The sequence below is a fragment of the Microplitis demolitor genome, chromosome 10, assembly GCF_026212275.2.
Source record: "Microplitis demolitor isolate Queensland-Clemson2020A chromosome 10, iyMicDemo2.1a, whole genome shotgun sequence".
NCBI lineage: Eukaryota > Metazoa > Arthropoda > Insecta > Hymenoptera > Braconidae > Microplitis > Microplitis demolitor.
This window is the reverse complement of record NC_068554.1, coordinates 9,263,055-9,280,044: the sequence shown is the minus strand read 5'-3', so window position 1 is coordinate 9,280,044 and position 16,990 is coordinate 9,263,055. Positions and strand designations below refer to the sequence as shown.

The following is a 16,990-nucleotide window of genomic DNA, read 5'->3' as shown; positions in this document are numbered from 1 at the left end:
TACAAAGTATCAGTTTCCAGGGCGTACTAATCGAGTAGGTGGATGTCGGGTTTTTAGAAAATTAAATTCAAATATTTTGCATGTTTTTTTTTTTTTTTTTATTGTAAAAGAAATTATTATTTGAAAATGAAAGAAACTGCAATTAAATAATAAAACATACCAATCAATAAACATTGAAATAAAGATTTCATTTTTACCAAAAAATTTACGCCCAAAAAATTTTTTTTATCGTTATAGTAGATTTTGTATGAAATCTGCATGACTTTCCATATTACTTGAACAAAATTACAAATTTGACGATAAATTTACTAGTTCTTTAAGTTTATTCACTTATTATTTCATACAAAATCTACTGTTATTATATTATTTTACATTATTTATTTACTATTATAAGGAATTTTTACTTACTTTAATGAAGAGATATAGGTGAAACAGGACTAATTTTTTGTTACACCTTTATATTATCAGTCGCAATATTAATGCAGACTGCAATTGCATTCAGATATTACCAGTCGCAAATTCAATGCAGACTGCAGAATGTACTTGCAAGTAATCAGTCGCAAAAGTAATGCAGACTGTAGAAGGTATTTGCAAGTAATAAGTCGCAAAAGCAATGCAGACTCCAGAAGGTATTTACATGTAATCAGTCATAAAAGTAATGTAGACTGCAGAAAGTACTTGCATGTAATCAGTCGCAAAAGTAATGCAGACTGCAGAAGGTACTCGCAAGTAATCAGTCGTAAAAGTAATGCAGACTACAAATGGTACGTTCATTATATTTTCTAATTATTAAGTTTTGTTATAAATTATACATCGTCTTTTAAATGCCGACGTATTAATTGTCACTAAGCGAATAATACTCGTCTTCTTGACAAATATAATCAAAGAAGTCATCATCAGAAAACTAATCATCTAAATTTTCCATTGACTGTGTCATTTCTTCATCAATATTACAATCAACATTGATATTACAAGAATCATTATGGTTATTTTGATTATTGTTGTTCTTGTTAAGATTTCCTGTTTGAGCTTCTCTACTACGAACAATTGGAGTTAAAGAAAACCATTGCTGAATTTTCTTCTCACCATAATAAAATTCCTGTAAAGGTTCATTTGATTCTTTATGAACTTTCGGAATCTTCTGAGATTGTTCAGCTTCTCTCTTAGAATTCGTAGAATTGTAGAGCAAAGTTGGATTTAGCAATTCAGGCACTAAATATTTCCAATAAAAATCATTTAAAAGAGGAAACATTTGCTCGGTCCAAAATTTTCCATCATAAATGATTTTTAGATTCAGTGAAGCTTTTGGTGTCCATATTGATAAAATGCACTATTTTCTTTCGGTAATATGTAGTTGATCTTGAATTTGATAGTAATAAGAACTGCTTGTTCTTAACAATGATGGATTCTTATCTTTAAAGTGTTCATTACCTCATTTGCTACCTTTCTTATAGCTTTTGAGGGTTCTGATTCTCTGATGGAGTAAGGACATTTAATTTCAACTATTCCATTTTGTCCAACTAAGCCATCTGGTGAAGCTCCGAACCCAAGAATAGTATCATCAATAAATAATCCACAAGGTTCAACTACAATATTCCAATGCTCTTCAAGTCTGTCGAGTGAATTTGCTTCATTACACGTAACGTGAATCAACGGAGGACTATTATTGTTAATCGATGGATACAAGATTGATTTGACAACATTATTTCTTGTATTTTCTTTTCTACATTTACATACATCTTTAAATTTTGATGCAGTCAAAAGCAAATGTTGGGTTGTGTGCCATTTTGTACACTTAGCTTGGTCAGCAGTTACACATTCTATCTCAACGCGTTCATTTTGCAATTGTATCAATTTTTTTCGATGACGACTGAGTAATTTTTCAAACTCATCAGGAGTAATTGCAATACCGGCACTAGGTCCATAATAACAATCTTCTGTAGTTATTTTTAGTGTAACGAGTTTGATTTTCCGTTTCAGTTCAACGACGATTATTATCTTCGACTTTTTTAAGCCTTCTATTTTCTAAAATCGATAATCGTTCAGGAACATGTTTTTCTCAGGTAGAAAATGTATCGCACATAGCAGTTTTACTATTAAATTGAGTCACAGCAAATGCTACACAAATTGTATACTCACCTAATTTACAGAAATCAATTCGTTTACCACCGATTTTCGAAGTAATAACATTATTTGCGCACTCGGCCGGGTTATTACTTGAATTTAACAATATGTCTACAGGGACAGATACACATCGAGTATAATATCCTAATATTGTATTCCAAGCATTAAGTTCTATTAATGCCAGAACATTATCAGTATCAGGTTTGTTATCGCAATAATGTTGATAACAATTGCGATGTTGTCCGAAAGCGTGAAATGGTATATTTTCTAAATCTTCTTGCATTTTTATTATTTTTGTTTTATAGGAATCTTTCGTAGAATTCCAATGACGAGCTGCTACTCGTATTGCTTTAGAACTTCGGATACCAGCTTCATTAATAGGTTTTTTGAGCTTAACTTGTCTGCTCAGCTGACTTAGTTTTGCAGCGTTACAAAGATTTTTTCATAATCTTCGAAGCAAGTGATTTACACAGTTTATTCTATTGACTGTGATGTTATATTCTCCATAAACATTATTATCTACTATTGCTTGATGAATACTGCTGTCACCATCAGTTGACATTGTTTGGAATATCAAACTATACTTCTCAACGCTACTTTGGAATAGTTCCAAAATAATAGACGATTCCATGTGTGTAGAACTCAGGTTTGCTGAGTAATTATGCCAACAAAGATGATATCCTTGTTGTCCGTATTGGCACTGTGAGCATATTTTATTTGCTACTCCAGCATCAAGAACTTTGTTAGTAAATTTATCAATAACAACAGCGGTTCCAGAAGAAGAATTAAATAATCCTGACGAATAACTTCTTTTTTGATAAGTGCCGCCTGTAACAACTATTGTATATGGAATATCATTTTTAGTAACACGCCCTTCATCCCGAGCTCTGTTCGCTAATTCTAGCGCAGCTTCAGACATTGATTTCAATGCTGTTTTAGCAACATAACAACCTACTACTGTCTCAGCTACACAATATGATTGATAGTTGTGACAAGGCAAATCTGCAGCAGTTAGTAACCCTTCCAGCTGATAAAAACCAATTCCACTAGACACACAACCTAATACAATGCTATCATTAGTTCGTGCAATATCGTCAGCTTCTGGCTCACTAAGAATCATAAATTCAAATTTACACTCAGAACATTCATATAATGATGTACTTTGTAAGCCATTCATAATTGGTCCAATGAAGTTTAGTTGACATTTCAAATCACGACATTGATTATTATATGAGCTTAAGCGATGCTCATAAAAAGATGTATTGAGCTGATTTTGTAAATATTCAACATCAATGATTAATTTAGTATGTGAATTACTTACAAAAGAACTACGTGGGCGGTGAGTTCTTTTTTTTTCTTTTTTTTTTTTTGTGATGATGATTTTTCAGCAGATGATGGTCTTTTAAGATTAGGGTCGCCTTGTCTAGAATTCGTAGATTTATTAAGGTTTGAGTCACCTTGCTCCGAGTTTTCTAAGATATTAACATCGGGACTTTCTGATTCATAACTTGATAAATTATTACTGACTGATTGTTCTGTTATTTCCGGATATTTGTTTTTCAAAAATGTCTTGAAAATTTCAAATGGTCCTCCTAAAAGTAATCCTGCCATTTGATAAGCTTGAACATTCATTTTAACAACATTCACTTCAATTATAGCTAAAAGGAATACGTTTCTTTGCGTACCAACACTTCCATCAGCAATATACATATTGTTGACTATCATGAGGTATAATAGTTGCAAATTATTGATACAGCAAACACAAGATTTACCTTCTGCATTACTTCCATAGCCTGCTTTATTTCTACTATGTGAATCAAATAAGTAATACAAACCGTCATGGTAAATAATAGATATAGAAATACCATCCATCGTTAATATTGCACTAATATTATTTCCTACAAATGTCTCAAGTCGTTGTTGTAGTTGCATAAAATCGGCATTAATACTATCAATACATTTGCCGTAAAAAATATCTTTAATCTTAAAACGACAACTGGATGACGGATCAATGTATACTTCATCATGAACTTCAGAAATCTCTAAGTAATATTGATCACTAGCTCCACCTTCAACAGAAGGATCTGGACGAAGAGCCATGCTAGTCTCATGAAGACCATTTCCAATATCGAGAACTGAGTCAATAATTGGGGACTTCCAATGTTGAATAGGAACGAAGGTAGCCAACGCTATGGCAGAAGCAGCCATCGCTGTACACTGTTTACCAGCAGATTCTCCGATTTTGTCATTTGCTTGGTTTATACTACCTCGAATAATATTAAAAGATTTTTCCATATTTGATATATATGGTTCAGGTTCTGTTAAAAACTGGCAGTGTTTAAAATTTTCTGCTCCAACGTTCTGAGAAGGAAATTCCTTTGAATTCGAATTTTCTGTAGAATTATTGTTTATTCTATACTGAGAAAGATTTGTTGCAAGTGAAACTAATAGATCAATGTCATTAGTGCTATCCTCACATACCTCATCAGAGATTGTTTGAAAATTAGTTGCTTCAGCATTATTGTCATGAATATCGGATACAATGGCCTCAATCCCTTTAGCTACTACAGCGACATTGTTATTATCACCAACAGATGAGAACGGTGAATGAATAGTTGATTTTTCGTCATTAATTTTTTTGTTAATGAAATGCCATAAATCAACTTTTTGACCCTCTGTTGATATATAATTTTTTGTAATCGATTTAGAGGGATACTTACCACTTTCATCCGTGAATCCAGTTCGTTGTTGGGCTATTCTGTTATTGGTTAACCTGTGAAATGTACTTATTTTAAAAATAAAGTATAACTAACACAATTACATAAGCACGGCATTAAATTAATCGTTGAAAACAAATCAAGCAGTCCATAAAAATATTTGTAAAATTTAAAAAATAGTCATAACTAAGGCAAAGATAATAAGACAATGACAAATAAGCAGTATGTCTATAAGGTACCGGCAGGTAATAAGGCCTGACTAAGGGAGATTTTGAATAGAATCGAAAATATTGCATTTAATTATCGAAATGTATCATTAATATTTATGTCAATACATTAGCTATGAAATATAATAAAGTAATGGTAATTTTTACCATAAACGAACAAAAAATTATACTTTTACAAAAACCATACAAATAGGCCGTATTTTACTATGGTAAGGTAATAAGGCCTACGGATTAAACAAACTGGAATAGTTTAATTATACTTAATAAAATTAGTATTAAAAATGAATCATCACTTAAATTTAGCAATAATACTTTTTAAGATTCAGAAGACTTGATTGTTTTTTATAATTTCTTCTGCGCTACGACAGCATATGACGGATGATGAAATATAGAGGACAGGGCACGTGGTATCGGGATTTTATAAATTTGTCGTAATATCTATATGTAAGACCCTTCTTCTAGAATAGCCTTTAGGAGAGGCGGTTATTTTAAATATCATTTCTGTCACTTAGGCTTCATTACCCGACAGGCCTTATTACCTGCGGGTACCTTATATATATATATATATATATATATATATATATATATATATATATATATATATATATATATGTATATATATATATATATATATATATATATATGTATATATATATATTGTTATGTCGGATTTGCAACAAAAGCAGGTTTTGAGCCCTGACTATAATATGCCAACGGTGTTAAAGATGACAAATTATGAGCGAGAGACTCTACCCACTTTAAAATCGGATTTATTGTAATATTAAAATATTCGGTCCTAGTCTTGCGACTAATAATTTCACACACAACTCAGACTTTGTATTTATTTAGTTATTTAGCTATGTATTGATTTACTTATTTATTTAGTTATCTATTTATCTATTTATTGATTTATTTATTTATCTATTTATTTATTTAATTATTTTATTGGATTTTTTTTCAAGTATTGTTTGTCTCTTATTCTTATTTTTTCTTTTGGTTCCTTTTAGTTTTAAATTAAACCTGTGTTTAAATAAAATGTTTAAATAAAAATATTAAGATAAAATGTTAAAATAAAAATATTTCCGTTACTTCCCAAAAGTGATCTGGAAAGTTTCACCTTTGGGTCGGAGCACTCCCAAGCAGCGGAAACATAAATTTTCCATTTTATTACCACTTTTATGAGTTTTCGTAGAAAAACTCTCAAAAGTGATGTTCGGCCTTATCGCGGGAGTTATGCAGCTGTCCCCTTTAGAGGACCCCTGCACAGCCCCCACAATCGGTTTCCTCATAACGAAATACTAAAAATAAATTCTCTTTAAATTATTTTTGTTTCTTCTTGAAATATTTTAACTTACCCTTTTTTTATTAAATTGTCTAACTTTAATTTTTATCTTTTGTAAAATGAGGATGGTCCGACATAACACCCCCGCCGTTAGACGGATGTATGAGTGAAAGACCACTTGAACGAATACGACAATCTTAATCATTAGATAATTATTTAGGCTTAATCTACCCAAGTAAGTCAGCAAAATAAATTTGGTTAATATTAGTGTATAAAAGGGTTATAAGATTGGCTTCTCTGACCATAGTTAGTTGACGAACACTCCTCCTTTCTTCTCCACTTGTTGACTGGCTACAGGTAGCTCTGGGTATAGGTCGTTACCGGTTAGCGGTGCTGTGGAGTCATCACCCTTTTCAATGTCTGATAATCGCACCTGGATGTCCGGTGTTGGTTTTGCCAGATATAGCAACAGATGAGTGAACGAGTCCCAAAATGCAGCCACAAGTTTAATTGACCACCCATAAACAGAGTGTAGAGTGTAACCGTGTACTAACGTGTCTACTAGCAATTTGAAGACTCTGATTATGATGATGATGCCAATAAACCCTGCACTGACAGTTCCAAATTTTATAAATTTTCCCCAGGTTCTATCCCAGGCGTTTTCAGCTAATTTTTGCAGAGATTCTTCATCTAAAATGTTCATGATTGATGGCTGGTTCGTATAAGAGCCTCTAGTAAATTTTTGTGCTACGGTTTCAAGTACTGATGTCTGTTCTATGGTGAACATTATCCGATTCCTCATAGTATCCAAATCTTCTTCCGTATATACTCCACTGGTGGCAAGATGTATGGGGGTTTTGTATCCCCATATTGTTTTGGTGCTTGGCTTCAAACTCGTTGGTGCCACTGCTTCCACTGGTGCAGGCATGAACTTGTACCAAGTATGTCCCAAATGGTAATACTGTAGTAAGGGTGAGTTGCACGGTATCTCTGCTGCATGAGACGTGAGTATGTGAGTTTTTGGGGTGAGGAAGTATGTTTGATTTCCCCTCCATACGGGTATGCGGTTGTAACATTTGTCGGCATGTCGGAGTTTGACCTCCACAGGCACACACTTTACTAGGTGAACGACCTCTCCAGCAAGGACTGCCATATAACCTGGTCCTCCCATGAACCGGTAGGCAAATTCATCTGGTTGTGCTGAGGCTATCGCCAGGCTATTTCGTAAGACTTCTTTTTCTAATTTACAGCGGTGAATCATTACGTCCTTATACAATTCCTGGAGCTGGGTCCTAATGAATCTTTCAACGTATATGAACTTTGTATTAATATATAGGAACATATCCATATTATCTGGATTTATTTTAACAATACTATTTTTCTCTAACATGCCAAGATCTTTTGCTTGGACTATGAGCAACTTAGGATGTTCAGTTCTATACATTGGAAGACCACATGAGGCCTCATCTCCAGTGACTGCCAAAGAAAAACTAGTATCCCTAACACTTACAGTATAAACAATTTCATTTTTATTTTTTAATTTGTTTGCCGCTCCTTTATAGAGGACGGTATAAGTATTATCATTACAATATTTTCTTGGAAGGGGGTTCCAAAAGGTATACCCACCATCAGGATCAACACAAGAACCTGCGTCTAATTTACAAGTATATCCTGAGGGCAGGTGGACCTTGTTATTTTCTACCTTGACTCGAGCCATACTAGATTGTATGGTGATCCTTACGGCCCCAGTTACAATTACGTTGCTCTAGGTACCGTAAGGGTCAGAATATTGAGTCCCTTCACAATAACCATTATGATCAATTCTTCCAGCTAAGGTTAAAGTTCTCGTCGTGGTCGTGTTAGGCACTAAACCATCGATTATCGTGTTACCTATTCGAAACGTGCCATGATCGTGCGCTATCTGACACGTCTCGCGATGGACCATTTGGACGTATTCCACATAGGCGTTATCTACTATAGAATTGTGAGACGAGTGTCCACAGTAATGAATTAATCTGGTCACTTCGACCTTACATTGGACTATTTCCGTATGTTCAAATTCGTTGATTTGTAATAAAAATACGTCCACTAGGGACACGTCCACATGTTCCGTATCGACATCACATTCTTCAATATCTATAAGAGAGATAGTGGTCATGTTCAGGGTTTTAGTACCGCAGTCATTACCAATTATCCCCGCTACTGGTCGCCATATAAATAAACAAAGTAAAAACGAAATAGCCTTCATTTTATTTTTCCTGTAAGCAACAAAAATTAATATTAGTTTACGTAATCGGGGTCTGGGTCTGGGTTTGTGACCCTTCTTGATTTTAACTTTTTCTGCAATGCAGAATTAGGGACATGTGATATTTTTAATCTATTGGAATGTACTATTTTGGGTTTGTTTTTTATTTGGATTCTAACATTACCATTCGACAAAACTTGTAATACTTCGTATGGTCCTTCATAGTGATCCCCGAATTTGTGAGGTTTGGTTCCCTTTAGGATAAACACTTTATCCCCTTCTTTAAAATTTACCGGGTTGATTTTCTTGTCGTAATATAATTTTGACTTTATTTTTGCGTCGACTAAATTTTCATACGCAAGTTCCCGAACGTGAATCAACCTTTTTACTAAATCCTTAATGTAATTTTCGTATGTCGGTAAACAGTCTAGTTCATGTAACGGTTCGTTGGTTGGTACGCGAGCGACCTTCCCGAAAACGAGTTCATAAGGTGTAAATCGGGTACCCTCATGGATACAAGTATTATAGGAGAACATAGCCAACTCAAGCCATTCATCCCATTCTTTTTCCTTGCTAACATATTGTTTTAGGTATTCACCCAGCACATGGTGAGATCGCTCTAATGACCCGTTAGACTGAGGCCTAAATGCGGTAGTTTGTAATTTCTTTATTTTAAACCGTTTCGCGATCCTTTGCATAAACGTACTAATAAAATTTCTACCCTGATCCGTTAATAACGCTTTCGGTGCACCAAAGGTACAAATATAACGCTTTATGAAGGCGTCGGCGACTGTAATTGCCGTCATATTTTTTAACGGTATCGCGATGCAATATTTGGACAACTGGTCCTGAATAGTCAATATGTACTCATTCCCAGTCAATGTTACCGGCAAGGGACCCACGATGTCCATTGCAATTTTTTCAAAGACCGTTCCGGGAGTATCTGTAATTAACATAGGTTGCCGGGTTTTTACCCGAACCAATTTCTTTAATTGACATTCTAAACATTTTTGAATCCGAAGTTGTATGTCATCTTTCAAATTTTCCCAATAATAATTATGCTTTATACGATTATACGTTTTTGAAACCCCTTTATGACCTCCTATAGGCGAATTATGTGCCTCGAAAAATATACCATCACGCTCATCTACCGGAACGTATCTAATAGTGCCGAGACAGATAATGACTTTAATATTTTCCGTATCAAAAACTTCTTCTATCATAGACATTATCTCTATCCAAGGAATATTATCTATATATTTCGAGAAAGCGAACGAAATAGTCTCTATTCCCTTTTCTTTTAGTATTAATTTTAATTTTACCAGTCCCTTTCCAATATTACTTTTTACTTTTAATATGGATTCCCCTTGTGTTCCCCGAATTATTAATCCGAAATGAAATTTCCGATTGACCTTTTGCTCAATCACCACCCCTGAGCTCATGGCTCTTATCGGCGGCAATCTACGTAATTCTTTGAGTTTTTGAGAGCCCTCATCGCATGAATGTCCGCTCTCATCAAGAAAGTATACTAAATTATCTTGTCTATACTGAAACAACTCTTTTGTTACTACAACATTTGGCTTATTCGACTTGAATTTAATGTCTTTTAATTTTCCGGTATTTCCCGGTACTGAAAAATTTGATTCATTATCCGACTGTATCTCGTCCTCAGAACTAGAATTACTACCTTGAGAACTGTTTGGGTCCGATAGGTTCAGCCGGTTTTCGCGAGACCCCTCTACTACCCCTATGTCTTCGAACCCACATCTATCGTTCTCCGAAATATCCATTACCCCCTTTTTGGGTCTACCCCGTTTCCGTTTAGGCCGTTCATTATTTTCTCGAACTTCTATACCTTTAAGTGGGGGGCTTTTTCCAGCTTTATCGAAGCTGTCAATGACTCGCTGGAGTCTAGTATCTAGAGACTCCCCGTCATTTTCTTTTTGTTTCGCTTGGGCGCGCGTTGTCACGTTTACTATTTCCGGAGGGTTTCGCGATAACGCGTCCGCATTCAAATTAATTTTTCCTGGTTTATAAACCACTTCGTATTCATACTCAGCGAGTCTCAGACGCCATTTCAATACTCTGGCATTACCATCTTTTGCGGTACGAAACCAGACTAAAGGTTTATGGTCTGTAACTACAGTGAATTTACGCCCGTACACGTACGGCCGAAAATGCTTAACTGCCTGTACTATAGCTAAAGCTTCTTTTTCGTATGTATCGTAACGTAATTCAGCTCCCCGTAGGACTCTCGAATAATATGCAACCGGTTTGTCCTTTCCGATCTCGCCCTGCGATAACACTGCACCCACGGCGATACCCGACGCGTCAGTGGTTATCAAAAATGGTCTCGAAAAATCTGGGTACTGCAAGACAGGTGCAGTACACAGTGTCCTTTTCAAACTTTCGAAAGCTTCTTGAGCCTCCGGTGACCATATAAATTCGCTATCTTTTTCCAATAGCCTCGTTAGCGGTTTTGCTATTTTAGAAAAGTTTTTAATAAACCTGCGATAATATCCGGTCAATCCCAGGAATTCTCTTATGTTTTTTTGTTTTTTAGGTATAGGAAAGTTTTGCACGGCTTCGAGTTTTGAAGGATCCGGCTTTAGGCCCTCCTTACTAATGACATGACCCAGATAATTCACCTCCGGCCGCAAAAATTCACATTTATCGGGCTGTAATTGCAAATTCGCTTTCCTTAATCTATGCATTAATTCATCTATTTTCTTCTCATGTTCCTCTAAATTTTCCGCAAATACTATGATATCATCAAGGTACACAAACATCGAGACCCCCTGCAGGCCAGTCAAAACAGTATCCATTAACCTTTGAAAGGTCGCTGGTGCATTTTTCAAACCAAAAGGCATGCGAGAGAATTCCCAATGACCTTGTGGTGTGGAAAATGCCGTTTTATGACTATCTCTTGGGTCCATCTCGATTTGGTGATACCCTGATGCCAAATCGAAAACAGAGAAGTATTTCGACCCCCCCAACTGATCAAGAATATCTGTTATATTTGGTAACGGATATGCATCCGTTATCGTCTTTTCATTTAAAGAACGAAAATCTATTACTACGCGCCATCTTTTGTTCCCGTGCGAATCGGGTTTCTTGGGGACTATCCAAACCGGACTATTGTAAGGTGATTCGGAAGGCTTAATGATACCTGTTTCGAGTCCCTCTTTAATTTGTTTATCGACTTCGGTTTTAAGACTTTGCGGTAACCGATATTGTTTAGTTGTAATCGGATTATCAAAAAGGGTTGGAATTTTATGTCTGTATCCATTACTAGAACCTAGAGGTTCTCCTGGAACATAAAAGCGATCAGAGTGTTTCTTTACTAACCGTTCTACATGATCTTTCTCGTCTTTATTTAGATAATCAAGTCTCAACAAATTTTTGATTTTACTGTATCTTTCTTCGTTCTCGCGATTTTTAGTAATTGTAAATATTCGTTTTGTGATACCAGAATTTTTAGCTATTTTATCATTGGATACTTCTTGATCAATTGGTACAGGAGATCGTACCCTCTCTATCTCCTGGACAAATAAGGTGGGGATTTTCACGGCCACCGTATTATTTACTGTATTATAGACTTGCAGATACGCACGCCCGTGATTAACGCGAACCAGACAACTACCTGCATATACCCCCTTGCAGATCTTTAACTTCGGAATGTACCCCTCTTTTATTTCGGGGTTTTTTACATTTACAAAGAAGGTTGATTCACTGCGAGGCGGTATATACATGACACCGTTTTCGATCCTATTAGATTTTTTAAACGGAAATTTCTTATCCCCGATTTCCAAGACCCGATTTTTATAGTCGATTTTTGCGCCATAGGTTGTAAAGAAATGCGAACCTACTAAACCGGCGTGTGGGATTGCCATGTTATCCGGTATTATGTGACACACCGCTTCCTTTTCAAACAATTTAATAGTGGCGCTACCGAGTGTCGGAATTGGTATATCAGCAATGCCGTGTAACTCTACGATATCATCAAAGTTTATCTTTGTATTTTTACTTAAATATTTTAATTTTATTAGGTTTGGTGAAGCACCAGAGTCTAACATCATGATTATGTCTTTATTTTTATCAGTCTTTCCTATTATTGTATATGGTAAGTCATCGAAATCGGTGTTAATTTCGAGTTTCATTACTGGGAGTCGCTGTCTGATTCCATTTGTACAACGTTTACTGGACGTTTTTGTCGATTGTCCTGTCCCACGCCCGTTGGGAAGGACGCATTTCGGTTTCCCGAAGTATAATCCCGTGCTTTTAGCCATTTGCATGCGTCTTCATTATGATTACTCATTTGACAAAAGTTACAGTACTTTGTATTTCTATTGAAATTCGGATTTTGATTTGAGCTTCCCGGTCGGATATTATTTAATTTGCATATCTTGGCAGAATGTCCCATGTTATTACATAATTGACATTTAAGATTCGCGTATTTATTTTTATTATCGTTATTGTTTCGATATTTAATTTTTTTTGTTCTGAACAGTTTTTAGCAAAATGACCGCGATTCTTACAATTGTGACAAATTACATTTTGATTTCGCCCGCTACTTATGTGATTATTAGTATTAATAGGTTTGGGTGGGAGATTCTTAATTCGGTCATTTCTATCGTTATTAAGATTTTTTCCATTACTGTCTGCAACAAATTTTACTGGTTTTTCAGGAATTTTTTTTTTATTTTCTGAGTTTCTTTCAGTGTTTGGATCATATCTTATTTCTTTGCGGGCATTTAATTTTTTTTCGATTTGAATCGCACTCTTCAGTGCTTCTTCGACCGTCGCGCATTGCGGCATACGTTGATCGATTTCATTAATTAAATTTTGGGTAAAGCATTCGGCTACCGATGCATCAGTTTCATTCTTAAACGCTGTAATTTGCTGTTCTGTTGCATCCGGGTTATTATATTCGTACCATTCTGTAATCTCTTTAGCTTTTTTGCGTAGCCTATTCACGTAGTTTATGACCGATTCATTCTCTTTTTGATAGATTCGACCAAGTTCACCTTGGAGTTGAAATAGAGATTTAATCGGAACAAAAACCTTTTTAAGTCCTTTTATTAGATCTTGTACCGTCGTGTAATCAGATTTATTTAAAGATTCTTTGACAATCGTACTTAGTTTCGTCCCGTATAATACTTTAACAAAATTTCCTTCCGCGGCGTTAGGTAACATACCTTTTGCGTCTTTGCAGCAATTCACGAAATCAATTAAATCATGGGGGTTACCGTCAAATTTGGGGACACACATAAGTGCATCATTTAATGAAACCGACTGGTTAGCGGTTAAAGACATGATTTCTAAATTTACCTGCTCAATAATCGGATCGTTATTATTATTATTATTATTGATCGTATCGGAATTCCTAGTGGTATTCGCCGTATTATTTAGAGTTTCGTCGTCGACTGCGTCAGAATTATTTATTTCCGGATGTGATTCTTTATTATCATCGGACCTTTTATTTTTTTCGTCCTCTGAACTTTCGTCTGAAGTTAGCAATTTTTTATCGTATGTACTCACGAATCCGGAATCAGAAGGTTCCTCGAATTTAAAATTACGTTTAGTATTTTTTCGCGGTGGTAGACCGTCTGAATGCGATGCGTTGCCCGTACTTCTCAATGAGTACCGACCAGTTTCTTTATCGGACATTTAAAAACATTTCTATTAATTAATCCCTTCATTTAAAGATTTTGATCCCGGCTGAGCTCCCACAATCTGTTATGTCGGATTTGCAACAAAAGCAGGTTTTGAGCCCTGACTATAATATGCCAACGGTGTTAAAGATGACAAATTATGAGCGAGAGACTCTACCCACTTTAAAATCGGATTTATTGTAATATTAAAATATTCGGTCCTAGTCTTGCGACTAATAGACCGGGGATCGATGAAATCTTTAAATGAAAGTTAATGTGTAGGAATTTAATTTATATAATAGTAGTATATTGAAAGAAAAATTACAAACAAGATAAATTTTTGACTTACTCGATTTACAGATTTATTTTACGTCTAATAGATAAAGTAGTGGTACGGCCCTTCTCCCTTTTCTGTGAGTTTCTCCTTTGATGACCTGTTTAAATTTACACGCACACACAACTCAGACTTTGTTTTACTAATTTGCTTATCAACTTAACTTTTTGTAACCTTTAAATTTCCAACCGCAGAGTGGCAACCTGCCTACCCTGATTTATTACTATTTATTTTAATTATGGTTTTCTTTAAAATATCAGGTGGCTACCAGCCGACTCTGATTTTCTTCTATTTATTATGCAACCGTCCCTTTTGGACAGAAATTAACGACTGACTTTTTTAGTTAACATTTCGGAGTCTCACAGAAAATGAAAAGGCGTTTCTTAACTATTTGTTCGGGGGAAAATCAGGTCCAATAGAAAACATCTTGGCCTTGACTTTCTTCCCATTCGTTTTAAGGCCCAATGTTTCGGGGGTCGCACCATCCCCTCCGCATTAGTCTTAGGCGTGTTCTTTTGCCCTTCCTTTAAATAAGCTTTTACTTAACTTACTATTTGTTTAGCTATTTATTTAACTATCTATTATTTATTTATTTACTTATTCACTTATTTATTTACCTAATTATTTCATTAATTATTCATTCATTTGGATATTTATTCAATCATTTCGATCCTTATTTATTTATTTAGTTATTTAGCTATGTATTGATTTACTTATTTATTTAGTTATCTATTTATCTATTTATTTATTTAATTATTTTATTGGATTTTTTTTCAAGTATTGTTTGTCTCTTATTCTTATTTTTTCTTTTGGTTCCTTTTAGTTTTAAATTAAAGCTGTGTTTAAATAAAATGTTTAAATAAAAATATTAAGATAAAATGTTAAAATAAAAATATTTCCGTTACTTCCCAAAAGTGATCTGGAAAGTTTCACCTTTGGGTCGGAGCACTCCCAAGCAGCGGAAACATAAATTTTCCATTTTATTACCACTTTTATGAGTTTTCGTAGAAAAACTCTCAAAAGTGATGTTCGGCCTTATCGCGGGAGTTATGCAGCTGTCCCCTTTAGAGGACCCCTGCACAGCCCCCACAATCGGTTTCCTCATAACGAAATACTAAAAATAAATTCTCTTTAAATTATTTTTGTTTCTTCTTGAAATATTTTAACTTACCCTTTTTTTATTAAATTGTCTAACTTTAAATATTATCTTTTGTAAAATGAGGATGGTCCGACATAACAATATATATATACTAGCTGCGGCCCGCGGTTTTGTCCGCGCAAGTCTCGATCCCGTGGGAGTATCGGGATAAAATATATCCTATAACTTTCGTCGACAAATCGAAAACTCTGAAATGATGTTTCAAATAGGTACCTGAGATTAGCGCGTTCAGACAAGCAGACGCGGCCCAGGAACTCTGTCTTTAATATAATCCCGTGGAAATATCTGATTAAAAAGTAGCCTGGTCTCTAGCTATCTGCATACCGAGTTTCATCGCAATCGGCTCAGCGATTTAAAGTTGTTAATGATGAACATATCTAAATGTAATTAATACTAAGTTTTCACTTTTGCCAGCAACCCGTTGTTTTAGGATAGATAACTAAAGCGATTATTGTAGAGCTTCTTTATAAACAACATTTGACGTTAAATTATTTTCAGGTAACAAAATATACTGGTGGTCGGGAGCCCCGACCCGTGATAGGGCAACGTAAAGTTGCCCATGCGTAAAACATTCTTTTCGTAAATCAATTCCTACTAATTTGAATTTTTGGCCCTGGGATTTGTTTATCGTTAGTGCGAAAGAAATTTTCACTGGAAATTGGAGCCTTTTGAAGGGTATAGGCAAATCAGTAGGAATCATGGGTATTCTTGGTATAGGAGCTAATTCACCAGCTGCAGAGCCGGTGATAATCTTCGCTACTATTAAATTATCTTTTAACTCCTTTATAAGAAGTCTCGTGCCATTGCACATGTTGGGGGGGGGGGGGGGGGGCTTAAATTCCTAAGGAGCATTATCGGCGTGCCAACTTTTAACGACAGTTCATGAGGTGGTAGCCCAGCGTGGTTCAGCGAATTTAAAAATTCCTGGGATCAGTGCACTGCGTCCTCGATATTAGTGACGGTGTCTATGGATTTATAGCACTTAACTTCACCCGGTACTCTCTGCATAATTAAATTGTTTATTTCGTTGACTATTTCATTCCTGGGAGAAACTATTGCTCTACAACACAGCCAAGAAAATCATTTTGATGTAAGTTTTTGATATCTGGATATATAGCATCTATCAGACTATCTCAATTATGGACTATTTTGCCAAGAGACTCATCCAAAGTAACTGCATAATTGGTGCCCATATTTAAAGATGGAAAAATTCTTTCTCCAAGTTTCAGCAGCTGTTGTGGAAAATTG

At 35.2% G+C, this 16,990-nt stretch overlaps 1 protein-coding gene across 1 annotated transcript; it reads right to left on the bottom strand.

The window, feature by feature from the left end:
- Positions 1-16,190: 16,190 nt before the first annotated feature.
- Positions 16,191-16,553, bottom strand: LOC128668822 (uncharacterized). The gene has a single exon (XM_053742617.1). The coding sequence runs from the start codon at positions 16,551-16,553 to the stop codon at positions 16,191-16,193; it is 363 nt and encodes a 120-aa protein (XP_053598592.1).
- Positions 16,554-16,990: the final 437 nt, after the last annotated feature.

What these genes read in the sequence shown, in the direction of transcription:
- LOC128668822 (XM_053742617.1), bottom strand. Translation starts at nt 16,553, where the DNA reads ATGTGCAATGGCACGAGACTTCTTATAAAGGAGTTAAAAGATAATTTA.